The sequence below is a fragment of the Gavia stellata genome, chromosome 5 (genome assembly GCF_030936135.1).
Source record: "Gavia stellata isolate bGavSte3 chromosome 5, bGavSte3.hap2, whole genome shotgun sequence".
Taxonomy (NCBI): Eukaryota; Metazoa; Chordata; class Aves; order Gaviiformes; family Gaviidae; genus Gavia; species Gavia stellata.
Window position 1 is genome coordinate 6,905,772 of NC_082598.1, and position 14,244 is coordinate 6,920,015.

Genomic DNA, 14,244 nt, shown 5'->3' on the forward strand with positions numbered 1-14,244 from the left:
AGATATTGAAGAATCAGCTGTATATCAGGAGAACTGTTGTGGCTGCATGTATTTGAGGGGGCATTTAATACTAAAATGCTGATCAGGAGCCTTAGGCAATGTAAGAAATGTGCAAGGACATTAGTGGTGAATGGGACTGGTTTTTGAGTGTGCACTGCAGGGTAGTGCTCCATAGCAGTGACTGATAACAGTAATATACGCCTTAAAAACTACAGATCAGCAGTGACTGACGGTCAGCCTAGCCAACATGTTCAGTCAGCCATCCACAAGGTGTTGCAGCATAAAGCCAGCCCCTGGAGTTTCTCCAATAAAATAATGTTGGATCTCTTCCTACATGTGACTGTCACGCACAATCAGCAGTACAGCTCAGCAAGGACCTTAATGGGACATTCACTTAATTGTGTTTTAAACAAATCACCTTATTGGTACGTTAGATGTATCCAACCCCTTCTTTGTGGTATGCTACAAATTGCCCATGAGATTATTACAGTGGAAAGTACTCTTAAAAAACTAATTGACTTTGCATCAAGGGGGCTGTTCATATATCTCTGAACTAATTTAATTAAATGGTGTAAGTGGTTTCATTGTTATTCTTAGCCAGTTTTGCATCCAGCTCTTGTGCTGGGGATTTACAGATTTTTTTTTTAACCTTTCTCTCATTGAGCTTAAAGAACAAACGACAACTTTCCATTGCTTCTAGGCATTTTGTTCCTTACAACTTCCCTTTACTAAATGTTGAATCAAATTTTTACAGGGATGATTTGCATCACTTTGCAACACTACTTCTGAATGGCAATTTGGGAGTTCCTCTGAGTATCTGAAAATACTTTCATAGTTATTTTGGTTATTTCAGGGAAGGAAAAACTTTCATAGAAAATCAGTAGGTCCTTTAAGTACATTTGCATTTTACCAACAGAAAGTTAAAAATTGTTTTTTAGTAAACTCCAGTTGAACCACAGATATTATGAAAGCAAAGATGAAGATTTCTGTGCTCTGAAACAATGTTCCTTCCCCCTCTACACGCAATTGTTTTCCCCTAACAGTTTATTCTTTCCTTTTCTCTATGTAAATATTATGGGACTCTGATGTAAGTGTTACAGATTGCATGCGTTTTCTTCTGAGGTGTTTGGAATAGACTAGCGCTTAACAACTTAATCATTTGTGGGATGTGTTTTCATTAACAGATGACTTTGTTGATGTGATTAGACTTGTTTGCTTTGGTTGCACTTGACTTCAGCTTTGGAAAAGATGTCTGCCTCTGTTTTGTGGCTCCTGGGCAGTGTGCTGGTGGAGATGGCTGCTCCTAACTTCTTGGTTTGGCAATGAAAACTGCTGGGGAAGTACATGACTTGGGTCAATGTCTTTTGGAAATGATGGCAAATTTGTCTTTGTTGCAGGGAAAAGAAGCTGATCGCCATCATATAATAAATATCTGCTCTCTTGCTCTTATTAAGTGGTGTGTAAACCTCCTTACATGAATTATCCCCTGGAAAGGCTTAGCTCTGGAATAACTTTACCTTCCATTACAATAATACAATACCTTGCTCCTAGTCGTGTAGTCTGTGACTGTGGTTTTCCCCATTGCTCCCAAAGAATTACAGTGACAGGAGAAAGAAGTATTGCCTGGGAAAATAAGGGGGGTCCAGCTTCTCTCAAAGGTGTTGGGGTGCCTGATTCCCACCGTAACTGTATTCAAATGTCCAAATTTTTCAGAGGATCTAGATCAAAGTCCCTTGCTCCTCTGTAATTAGAGTGGGCCAGGCCCTGACCTCTGTTGCACTCATGAAAATCCATAGGAGTTACTCTGGATTTAAACAGCAGCATAGATCAGAGCCTGAATCAAAGCAACTGCTGAAAAAACAGCCTGCTACTGAATCCCATTTGTTGCTGTAGAAAGACTGTTGCAAGTGAGATTTTTTAGCCCATGTAGAATCACAGAGATTAAAGATGGTGACGATCTGGCCCTACATTCCCTTGTCTGTGCTGGGTTGTTCCCTGTGGTGCATTTAATAGCTTAGATCCCAACCCTGTCTACTTTAACTTGGAATATGCCCAGCTTCAGGGCTTCCCACTCAGTGTGTTGGTTGTCTCAGTTCCTTTTGAAGGAATTAGGACAGGATGATAGGAACTGGAATTAAGGGGTCCCTTTCCTTAGGCTCTTTACAGTCAGATTCTGTCTTACCTTAGTGAAGAGAGGAGTGTAATCTGGTCTGGATACTGAAAAGACATTTGCAAGAGGCAGCAGCAGCTTTAGCTCTGGCACACCAGCTGATTTCCCATTTCTGCAGCGATTCTGCCCCTCCACGCAAAGTTGTGGAGTCATAAATGGAAGAGGTGGAGACACCGGAAACACAGCCCGCTCTGAGACGGGGAGTATGAGTCTCCTAAAGACAAGAGAGCCAGGGGAGACATCTGGCATACGGTCCATGCTTTTATGCAGCCACATCCTGGCTGTGACATGGTCCCTTGGGCTGTCAGCTGTTCCCTGGAGCAGCACACGCTGCTCTGGGACATCTGATAGTGGCCTAAGGCCCCACAGCCTCAGATCCTAAAGTTGGCTATTAGAAACACACAGGAGGTCACCCGAGGCCGAGTGCTGTCCTCGAGAAGCCTGTGCCAGCCCTGACAACACGTTTCGCTCCTCAGTCTTCACCTTCTCCAGAAACAAACCCTGGTGTCCCAGAACCCATCCATTCACTTTAAGCCTCCATCTCCTTTCTCACTATTTCCTCACATGTGTGCTTATTATTCTGGTTAATCCCCTGCTTTACATTTTCTCCTGCAGAGGACTCACTCTCTTGGTGTAGGAAAATCATTTTTTTATCGTGTCATCACTCTATTCAAAAAAACCATCTTCAGAGTTGGCACTCATGCAGCGCCAGCCCTTTGGAGATGAGTTTCCTCCAGTCCCACAAGAGCGTAATGCTTCCACAAACGTGGGGCACAGTCTGGCACCCCAGATCAATATGAGGTTGGGATTGCCCATGATACAGATGTCCTTTCTGAGGCAGGATGGGCAGGGAATCCTCTCTTCTCGCTCCAGGTCTTAAAAAAAGCGCACTGTGTATTCAAGACCTGCTCTCGTTAATGGTCAGAAATGTAGTGGCAAGGCTTGGGATAGACCTGCTTCTTCCTTTTTCCAGTTCAGTGAGGCTGAAGCAAAACTGGTTCTCATTTGGCTGGTTTGGAGTGCCTCATTCACAACGAGATGGAGCAGAGGAGAAGAGGGCCTCAGCCCAACTTCCAGTGGACTTCACAGACCTCTCTGCTGCAGGGGGCAAAGCAGTATGTGCCAGCTTGGAGGATGAGCTCTGCTCTTGGTCTTCATGGAAGCAGCTCCAGGACATGGATATGATGCTCTGGCTGATGGGGAGAACGGAAGAGCCTGCAGGAGGCTGTGCATCTGCTGTGCTTGTCATAGAGACGGACAACACAGGTGGCAGAGCTGCCTGGATTTCTTTTTTGCCCAGCAACCAATTCAAGAGAGAGAATAATATCAGAGAAAGCAACGTACGCTAGAAAACCATGGGATTCCTGGGAGTGTTATCAGGGCTGACAGTTCTGTCTGTTTTTGCAGCAGAGCGACTGGCTGAAGGAAAAAGGGAGCAAGGCACATTTGCCTAATCCTGTATGCTCTCAGCTTCAGCAGCCAGCATCTCCACAGTCTGGTCACTGAATGCTCTAATTCTGGTTTTCCAACATCCCTCCATCCTGTCCCCTTTGAAGTCTTCTTTTTCCTGGGGAAAGCTGTTGTCTCCTTGCAGCAGCACATGGCTGGGGGTGTGTTGTTGGGCCAGCTTGCAGTCCACATCTGAGGGACCTCTGGGGAAGAGGGCAGCTGGGAGCAGTCATATGAATTGGTGTTGGGGGCAGTACTTAGCCTCCAGGCTGCAGATTTGGGCATGTTTGGTCAGGCTTTGCACAAGCTCTGAACAAACAGCATTAAAACCAAACTTGACTCCATTTTTCGTTGGCTTAGAGAGGTGCAAGGACCACCTCCCACATCCAAGATGACCTAAGCTAGGCTCCTCCTGAATATCTCACTTCTCAAGTGGAAGGATAGAACTAGTTAATTAAAATAAAATGTTGCTGGACTGATACGCCGTGTGGTCTAGAGAACATTTAATTCTCCCCACACTGTAGTCTTAACGCTACAGTCGTGTATAGAAGAACCCCAATTCAGCATTATCCCAGGCCTCTCTGCAACGTGACTATTTCAGTACAGCTGGGAAAAAGCCAACTCCCAGCTCTTCCTGAAAACTTGCGATGGTGTCTTCCAGCCTGCCCATGCCAATGGTGATAAAGGGGTAGGAACACAAGGTCAGTGGCCAGAGGATGGTATGCACCGCTCTCTCGAGTAGCAGCCGCATCCTGTGGGCTGAACGCAGAGGCTGAGAGCGTTTAGCTGCTGACTTGAATTTGGCACTGCTCGTGAGTTGTGGTGTTGCTGTAGCCAAGTCGCTTCCCCGTTGTCTCTCCGTTACCCAACTAAAAGAGCTGTTGGAGAATTCAGTTCTTTTGTGCTTTAAGGGTCTAAATGGATTAATAAGTATTAGATGTTTAAGAATCTTCTTTGGTTTTAGTCTTTGGGTTTTAGTCTTTGGTCCAGCGGAGTCTTACAGTCAGGCTGAGACAAGAAGCACAGAGCATTATTTCTATGTATGTTTATACAACAGTCTATACAGGGCCAGTAATTGTGGTTAATGCCATCTAAACAGCAAACACTTCCACTCCTGACATGTTTCAGAATGAAAAAAGCCTAGCCATTGGTCAAACAAACAAAGCTTCGGCCCTGCTGATAAGAAACTACCTGTAGAGATGCAGAAAGCTTCGTCACGCTGGGTGTCCTTTTCTGTACCTCTTGCTTTGGACTGTCCATTAAAAATACCGTCCTGCTTCCCTGTCTGGATTTGAGTCAGCAAATGGATTGTGTTGTGCAACACGACCAGTCCCACAAAAATTGTGCCATAAGTTACAAGGGTAAGAACCACCAAGCAGGCGTTAGTGGTCTGTAGTCATGGCCATAGTCTGCCTTCAGATCCATCAGTGGAGTTAATGGTCGGTAAGATTTACTCCAGAGTGACAGAAGAGAGACTTCACCCTTTAGACTTTTGCAGCAACACACCCACTGCTGATGCTCCATTCAATGCCTGTTGAAGCTTTTGGTTAACTTCAGTGTGTCTTAGACTGAGTTCTTGGCTTGAGCTCTCTCAGTTTCAAGTCAACGAGTGCTGCTGTGCTTCATATTTCTGCATCCCAGGCAGCTCTCTGTACTGTACAGAGAGCTTCGGCACTCGTTTGGTGTCTTCTAGAGGACACCTTCTGGAAGCAGTACATGCAGGAACTATGGATGGAATCAGCAATTCAAGAAATCAGCTATTTTATTTATCCCTGAGCCAAACAAACAAAAAAATTTTTCTAGAGTCAACTTCCGAACATCAGAGGCTGTGAATTTTGTCTCAATTCTATGTAAAATAATCCAAATAGAGCTTATAATGGCTTCATAAACAACAGCTGCTGTTACTAGAGTGTGATGTGTGAACCTTCTGTTTATTAATCCCTGGAAGATGCATGGCTTTGCAGTGAGGTGGCATTTGGCAGAGTGTGAATCAAACCATCACTGATTTCCTCATCCTTTGTCTTCACATTTAGACTGTAAATGGCCCTGTTAAATAGGTGTGGACAATAAATATGAAAAGCCACCTGAGGCAAACTGTGAAACAAAAGGCTCTGTGTTCTCAGATGATGAAGAGAACGATTCATTGGATTGTGCATCCATGAGCAAAAGGCCCAAAAAGAAGGATCAACCCCTTGAGGTACATCCATATTGTCAAGGCTCCTCCTTCTATGACATTCCTTGAATCTTCAACTGAATGAACACCTCTCTTTGGTCTAAAAACACTGAGTCCAAACAACACATTTCTGGTCTTTCAAGGGTGGGTTTTGCTATGGGTTTGCTCACTTTTCTGCATTTGTGGATTTCCTGAAAGAAGACTGAACTCGTGACTGTGGAGATAATAGTTACACAGCGCTTCAGAGTTGGATCTGAATTGCAAAACTTGGATCTAGCTCTAAACCATGTGCTAATGTGGAAGTATTTGGGTGAAAGGATTTGGATATCAACTGCTAGTTGATTTTTCATGTCTGTAGAGGAAAATACATTCTCACCCCCAAGGCAGGATAGTTACGTGAGAACAGCCAGCACCCACAGCCAGAGCACTCACAGTTCAAAGCCCAGTCCCTCTCACTTGAGTTCACACCTAGCCAAACCCCACCGAAACCAGCAGCAGTTCTTCCTTCATGATTTTGATAGGTTTTTGAATCAGGCACTGTATTAACAAGAATGCTTTAAGTTGCTTCATGGAAACAAAAGAACTAAAGGAGATGCAGATCTCACACTGTGGTTTGCCAAAAGCAATTTTAGCAACATTTTGTTGTGGAGGAAATAAAACCTCCATGGGAGATGCTGTACGCAAAGACTTCTTCCAGATCTGGGCAGGGGGGAGCCAGCAGCTCTCAGATCCGAGCTGGGAGATCTCCACCATGGGGTAGCTGGCTTTGTTCCACCCTCCCCTTGGCTCAGTGTGAGGGAGCTGGAGCAATGCGGTTTGGTAAGCAGTTGTGTGACCTTGTGTGACCCCCCCCTACTTCTGGGGGGATCTTACCAAAAGCTGGGCTGCTTTGTGCTTACAGTAGAAAGGTGTGCAACCTCTGTAGCTCTCTCAGAGCTGTCAAGTGGCCTCTCAGAAGAGGCAGAGCTATTAATTCCTGATTTAAGAGTCTTTACTGTGCAGTTAATGGCTGCTTTGCTTTAAGAGCCATCTGGCTTCCCAAAGAGCAGCCGTCTCCCAAGCTGCAGGAGATACTGCTGTAGTTGTCAGTCTGTGTCCCCGAGCTCCTGGTTTACAGATAGCAACTCCGAGCCAGCAGCTATGGAGTCTGGGGTGGTGGTGGGATCCCTGCCTGCCATACACAGCAGTTTCCTTCCTCAGCTTTTCTCCTCCAGCTGTGCCTTTGTGGGTGCAGCCGTCCCATCCGCTCTGTTGTGCTTTTGGGGATTCACAGTGGGGACTTGGGGTAAAATTTCAGGCTTGGAAGATGGGGTGGGATGTTGGATTAATCCCATCTCTGCAAAAAACTACCTTGGTTTATGGGCAAGCTGGAAGAGATGGAGATTTAGATGGAGTCTAAACAAAACCTTGCTGCACTGCAGTGCCTGATCTATATGAATATTTATACCTTGCTGCATCACAGGAATGTGGAAACACAGCATGATCTTGGGTTGGAAAGTCCTATAAAATAGAAATGACAAAGTCCTCACTTATAATGGTAAGACCCTGTCATAGTCTTACAGGTAAATAGGTTGATGCTGTTAAAGAAAATAAAGCTTTGGATATTTATGTAAATGGAGTAGAAGAGCTTAGCAGGCCTTGCAGTATTACATGATGCTATGACAGGCCTCCACACCGAGAATTTGTGCTCCTCCGCAACATCTGGTAACCATTTCTTTTTGTGAAGCTCACAAGACACAATGCAATGCCAAAGCTCTTCTGAGAGAAGTATGCACTGCAGATTAGGTTTGTTTTTCTTTTTTTTTTTTTGTTTGCTAGTGTAACTAATGTCTGTCTCAGCCTGGAGAATGGGGTTAATCACAGTAAACCAATTTTATGGAGTTGGTCTGGTTCCTCCTGGGCATTCAGGGCTCCTTTTTAAAGCTCTCTGCATCAGCTGACTGCAAGGCAGAATTGTAATAGTTGGCTTCTAAAATAATTTTGATGGATTGTGTCTGGCCTGTCTCCCAAGCGAGGGGCTGGTCTTTTAAAAGAGCTCTGCCTTGTGAGAATTACAGGCCCAGTGTGTTTCACCTTGGGGACCCCTTCAGCTTTGTAATGCCCCGATGAGATGTACCCTCAGAGGGTTGAACTGGCTGGGTTGAACAGTGCAGGGTGGGCTGGGAGACACCACAGCTGACGTTCTGCTACCGGTTTGCTCTCTTGATCCAAGAGCTGCCGTAAACGGCAGCAATTTGTCCTGGCTCCTTTGACTGTTACGTTATTAGCAGTCTTCAGCCACACCTCTAACCAAGCGCCAGAGGGGACGGTGTTGGTGTAACCTGGGTAAAGGACTACAACAGGTTTCATAAAGGGGTTAGTCCTCAGCTGGTCATTCATTAATGATCTTCAGGACCAAGATCTGCTTCTCCATTACTTCATGCCTGGAATTGGGATCACTGCCACAGAGGTGCCACAAAGATGGGTGAGTTTTAAGGAAAGAAAAAACATTTCCTATTATGCCACTGAAGTTTTCTCTTGCTTTTCTGCAGGCACCGCCTAGGACCCTTAGACCTCGCTTCAGGAAAAAAAGTACCTCGTCCTCTGCCACTGAAACAATGTGAGTGCAATGAGCCAATAGCACCAAGATCCACAGAATGTCTCTCTTCTGCCTTAAAGAGCTACTCGTTAATAATGTAGGAAACAGCAGTGGGATGGGTGTGCTTTGATGTACAGCATTGTAGACATGGCCTTTCTCTCTCCTCTCCCTGTATCCTTCTGTTACACGCTTCTCGTGTTTGTCCGTGACGTGGGTAGGACAGTCTGGCAGACACCTGCAGGTTAAGAGTCCTTGTTTTGTTTGCAGAGTGTACGCCAACTCACCCTAATCCTGTAAGGCTGTACATTTACAATTCTCATTCGTGTCTGCATAGCTCTAGCTCTGTGAATGCACAGCAGAAACAAAAATAATCAGTTGCTCACGATGATACACTGACAGTGTATTTATTTATGGCTTTATCATTAACGAAGTGGATTTGCCGAAGTCATGGATTTCTCTTCTCTCCCTTCCTCCTCAAGACTGTGAATAATGTAACAAATGTCAAAGTACTTTGTACAAAATGTCCAAGATTCATTAGCAACAGCTGAGCTGCAACTCTGTTTCTCTTTCTGCAAGTAAATCACATGTATTCTGAGAAAATCATTGTGCTAAAAACCATAGAGACAGAACCACTTACAGAGGATGAGGAAGAGATGTGCAAGAGAAAATAAATGGTTTCTACAACATAATGAAGGGGGAGTCTTAATTTTGATCAGCCTGAGCCAGGAGAGTATTGTGTGGAAAACGATGGCAGCTAGAAGAACTAGATCGTATCGCTTATGGCAAATGTTCTACTGCCAGTTTTAAAGTGTGAGCAAGCCAGGCTTGTACTAGCTGCAGCAACAGAAGTTAGAATTGCTTTAGTGATGCACTTCCAGGGGAAAACGCACCTTTCTCCCCTGCCTGCAACAGCGTCAGTCCTAGCGCTCTGCTTTCCTGGTGAGGTGCTGCTGTTTTACTTGCACGAGCAGAGCAGGGCGCTGGGTTTGAGCTGCTTTTTGAAGCCTGGAGTTTTGCCTCTAGCATGGAGTTTGGTTAGAACCACGAGAACCAGATGGAGTGGTGTATTTGTATCCATATATAAATGAGAAATATAAAAGAAGAGGAGGACGTGGTAGGGTTTGTGTATTTGTGCTTCAAGTTGGTGTCTCTTGTAAGTGTTGAGCATGTGAGATTCACACATAAGTTAATTACGTGGCCCTTTGTGTTTGCTCTTGGACCTGTCACATAGACTAGAAAAACATGTAGCGTTACGTAGAACATGCCGTCGCTAATGGATCAGTATGTGGGCTTGACGATGAACAGTACTGTTAATCTAGTTCAGGTGCAGCAGCCCAGGATGCCAACAGCCGGCTGGAGTGTATCAGGCTCAGAGATAAATCTGAAGTGGCCTTTGAAACCTTTTCTCTGCCGAGTATGCATCGATATCCCAGCTGTCCCTGTCTGATGGATCCCTGAGGTTTCCCCCAGAGCTTCCTACATATGTGGGGAAGAGAGAAATAAATTATGCGCACACGCAAATGTTTATCTGACCTGGCTAGGAAGTGGAAAAAGCAAGCAGGTATTTCCTGTGTCTACCACAACATTTGGCCTCATTACCTGAGAATTTTATTATTTCCTTTACATGTGCTAATTCAATCATATTTTGCAATGGGTAAGAAGGAAAAAGTCTTCAGAAAGTAAATTGAAAAAAAACGAACCAGCCTGTCTAAATAGCAGTTACAGAAGAGTCAGTCCTTGGAAGATACTCAGCAAAAGCTTTGAGGAGCTAAGCTTGTGTGTTTTATTTTTAATCAGCTTTAGAGTTTATTTGATTTCTTTTGGCAAACATTAAAAAGAACTAGAAAAACTGCCTGCAGTGTTAGCAGAAAATAAAATCCTGTTGCAAGCAAGCTATGTTTCCCTGCTATGCAATGGGCGCTGCCATAAGATAAAAAAAGCTGACAAGTTTGCACTCAATTATGCCAAAAAGCCCCAACAACATAGAGCTACGTAACATCTGACAAATTCTGTTCTCAGACATGCTGTATTAACATTGATTCTCAGTAAAATTATTAAATGTGCGTCTAATCTGCTGTTTTACTGTAAACTTGACTGTTTAGCATTTCTTAAGTGCTGAGGTGAAATTGTTGACAAGGGAGTTGCCTTATATCTCTCAAAACATTCACTGTATAAATAAGAAAAATAAACCTTTTCATATCTCTGGCAAAAATGTATTAATTTATCAAGCGAGCTGTATATTTGTGTATAGATAGACAAGAAATGTGAATGCCTAACCGCGTACACTCAGTGCTGTTGTGTTCTGTATACAGAAGAGAACGGTCATTTGCTTTTGATTCCTCATCTTCCACGCACAGGTTGTTTACAGGTGTTGCCCCAAGTCTGTCGTTGCACTCTGGCTACTTGCATTTATTCGGAATAAACCCCAGGCATGAAGTCTCGTGTTGCAGTTTTTCTCTTGAGCCTCTGCCAAGGAACAAGCTGATTCAGCGAGTCACCTTCCTGCGCTGATGCTGACCCCCCCTGGCAAACCAGCGTTTGCAGGGCTTGAGGAAAGATGGGACGCATGGTTGGTGGCTTCTCAGGCCTATGTTGGTGGGAGCAATTCTCAGCTTCCTCCCAGCTCAGGCTCTGGGCGTGCAAGCTGGCTAACCGCGGGCAGATTACTCCTCCTAAAAGCAAGCAGTCTTTTGGCTGATGGTTTAAAATAGCAACAGATCTGGCTTAAGTAGGAAAAGCCCGATTTTGGGGCCTTTCAGGCAGCTGGCCTCTACAGTCAGTTCTGTAGGGCAGGCAGGCACCTCCCGATTTCTCAGAGATGGCCTGGAGAGCATAACCCTAAAAGGAACAGACCAGCCCTAGAAAATACAGCCTTTAACCAGCACAAGGCTCAAGTGAAACTTGCGTTACTTTAAACAAATAAAATTGAGGCTGAGGGAAAGGAAACTGCAGCTGAAGATGGTCTGTGGAACATGGGCCTGTGAATTACCTCACCCATTTACCGTAAATTCACCTCGATTATGAAGAGAGTAAGCTCAGTGCAATCCTCCATGCCTCCTTTCTTGTGGCAGGGGCCAGCGTCAGCGCCGTCGCCAACCGCTGCTGAATCAGGATCACATCAAACACAGACAAGACAGACTTCATGCGTATCACTGTCACCTCGGAATTAATCCCACGCTAATCTAAATTGTGTGAGTGCAAACCCAGCACAGAAGGAAAGGAGAATCGGGTTATTTGTTCCTAATGAGAGGGAGAAAGCTGCTTGGAGAGATACGATGCTCCCTAGCCTCATGTAAACAACCTGCTGCCTCTGACTGCTCTCTGAAGTGTTCTCACGTAGTGATGAAACCCTTGTACTTGTGACCCAACGCTCATTAATCACAGTCTCCTTTTTGCTGTTTGTTTTGGGTACCCGTTTTGCATCTAGCACCATATTTGAAATAGAGAACACTACGTTCGGATTTGCGTTTGCACAAACTATTTAAGGATCATAATTGTGCACTTCATGTGATTTCTTTCCTGTGATCAGTAGAAAAGATCTGTGATGAAATGGTACACTTAATGCCTCACAAGGATGGCCATTACAACAGTATTCCAAAGGTTGATGATTTGCTGGTTTTGTTATACTGCTTGATATACATCTTGAATAAAGTCTTAATCTTTTCTTTAAAAAAAGGAAAAAAAAAAAAAAGAAGAAAACACCTTTAGTCTGTTCAGTGTATCTGGCAGGCCAGAATAATTAATTTGATTGCTGTATTATTTTTATCTCAATTCTGGCTGACTGTATATAGATGTATTCACTAAGTGCTGCATGTCCTTCAGAACTTCTTTCTGTATTATGAACTGGAAAAAAAAAATACAGCTACTGAACACTCTGAGTAACTGGTGAATTCATTGAAATGCTACAGTCTTGTACAGCAAACCATCTCTTGCTATACAGGTAGCTCTGGAGCTGATAACCAGGGACTATGTGCTTAATAATGGCTTAATTATTAGTGAACGTTTTGAAGCTACTTCTAGAAGCAACTGCTTTTCATACACTTGCTGGAGTATCAGATTTGGAGAGAAAACCTCCGATCTCACCCTTAGCAAAACCAGAGACGCGTTGCATTGCACACTCCAAAAGGACCCTGTAATAAATCCTTGGGTTTGTTCCACATATACATGGGAATCGGAGATAGGCAGTGGGAGGTGTCATTAGGCTTAAAGAAATACACAAGAAAATACTCAGAACTGACTGCTTGAGGATGTAGTGTAGGACCCAAGGAATATATTCTACCACTCAAAAAAACAACACAGGATACAAAATGTGAGTCCTGTAATGAATTTGGTGGCTAATACATTTTAAAACAGGTACAAAAACTGCACATAGCCATGAAACACTGTTTTTTTCCTATGCTCTCTAGCATAGGGACACGGCAACAGTTTATCTGGTACCGTGGCAGGCAACAATACTGAAACAGACCCTGCTCTCCTTCCTCCCCTTCCCCAAGGAGACTCCATACTTACTGGTAGTTCACTGAATGGACATAGCAAAACAGATCCTGGGGTTATTTAAACATGTTTCTTTTAAAAATTTTAAGATCAAATATGTTGAATTATTCACTTTTAGTGATGTTTACACTGTATTCATCCACAATTACAGGAAACCAACAGACATCAGAACACACAGGTGACCAGCTTCACCTCTGCTAAGTAAAATACAAATTGCAGCTCAAGATAATCTTGAATATTCCTTTATTTTGGGCATTGATACCCATAATTCTGATCAGATGATATGCATACGTTTATTTAGAAAAGTAACAGGTATTACAGATTTATGTTCTAAAATTAAGACCATACCACATGTACCACCACCTCTTTCCAAGAGGAAGTGAAGCCAAGATTTCTACACACGAAGATTTGTCCGATTGTGATATTTCTGGTAGGGATCATCAACATACCAATTTCTTCTTTTCCAGAAAGAAGTGGTCATTTTATCAAGGAGCTTACATTGCGTTCTAGTGCACAACACCAGCTCTCTCAAACGCTTTCTCTGGGCAGCTGACTTCTTCCACAGTTTCTTCTTATAACCAGCCTGTCAGAAGAAAAAACACAAAAGACTTTTAAGCGGGTGGCTGGAAATACACATATACAGCAATACTGATAAGCAAACCAGGGCAAATTCCCCACTTTCAGGAAGACGGGAGTCTCTGGAGCTTTTTTTAACTTCCATGCTAGCTGCTGCCCTCTAACGGAAGGAAAACAATTAGCCCACTGACTGTAAACATGCTTTTATTACAAAAGAAAAAAAAGTCTTACCTTTCTCCTAACCCAAAGGCCATTGTGCAGCCGGAGAAACCTATCGATGACAGCTTTCACGGTCTTCCTCTTCCCATTCCGCAAGCTGTAGTAAGTGACAGTCCTCGCTGGCTGCTGAAGTATACTTGGAAGTAGAGACGTGACACTAAGAAAAACACCCCCAAAACAGGGAAAAAATAGAAGAGGAATGAAACACCTTTTTCAAAGCGGACAAAGAGGTTTACATAAACCTCCTTCTAAGCTGTCTTTCCAGAAAGAACCGCGCAGAGCGTACCTGCCGAGGACCGACGCGGTGCCTCCCCCGGGCAGGTTCCCCCAGGGCAGCCGCGGTTTCCACAACGCGGCCGCCGCCGGTGCCCGCACCTGCCTGACGCACCGGGCGGAGAGGCCGGAGAGAGCGCGCCCCGCGCCGGGGCAGCGAGCGGCCCACGGGGCGCAGCGCCCCAGGATCCCTGCAGAGAGCCAGACCCTCAGGAGACGCCCCGCAATACCGCCCCGCGCCGCCATTTCACAGGCAGCCCCCTCACCCCCAGGCCCGACATGGCCGCCCGCCTTCCCTCAGCCGCCGCGCGC

The 14,244-nt window shown here is 44.6% G+C and overlaps 2 protein-coding genes across 5 annotated transcripts in view; one reads left to right on the forward strand and one right to left on the reverse strand.

The window, feature by feature from the left end:
• REEP1 (receptor accessory protein 1) overlaps nucleotides 1-12,218 on the forward strand; it is a 71,828-nt gene extending 59,610 nt beyond the window's left edge. For 2 of the 4 annotated variants that reach the window (XM_059817902.1, XM_059817903.1), the window contains one exon: nucleotides 8,335-12,218. In XM_059817902.1, coding sequence (XP_059673885.1) covers nucleotides 8,335-8,471 — 137 coding nt within the window. In that variant the 3' untranslated portion in view covers nucleotides 8,472-12,218. Of the gene's footprint in view, nucleotides 1-8,323 lie in introns of all 4 variants that reach the window. The other 2 variants (XM_059817904.1, XM_059817905.1) reach the window with 1 other exon arrangement.
• Nucleotides 12,219-13,090: 872 nt separating this feature from the next.
• On the reverse strand, nucleotides 13,091-14,178 carry MRPL35 (mitochondrial ribosomal protein L35). The gene is made up of 3 exons (XM_059817865.1): nucleotides 13,946-14,178; nucleotides 13,672-13,816; nucleotides 13,091-13,447 (listed from the first exon to the last, which is right to left on the reverse strand). The coding sequence occupies exons 1-3, from the start codon at nucleotides 14,176-14,178 to the stop codon at nucleotides 13,259-13,261; spliced, it is 567 nt and encodes a 188-aa protein (XP_059673848.1). The 3' UTR covers nucleotides 13,091-13,258.
• Nucleotides 14,179-14,244: the final 66 nt, after the last annotated feature.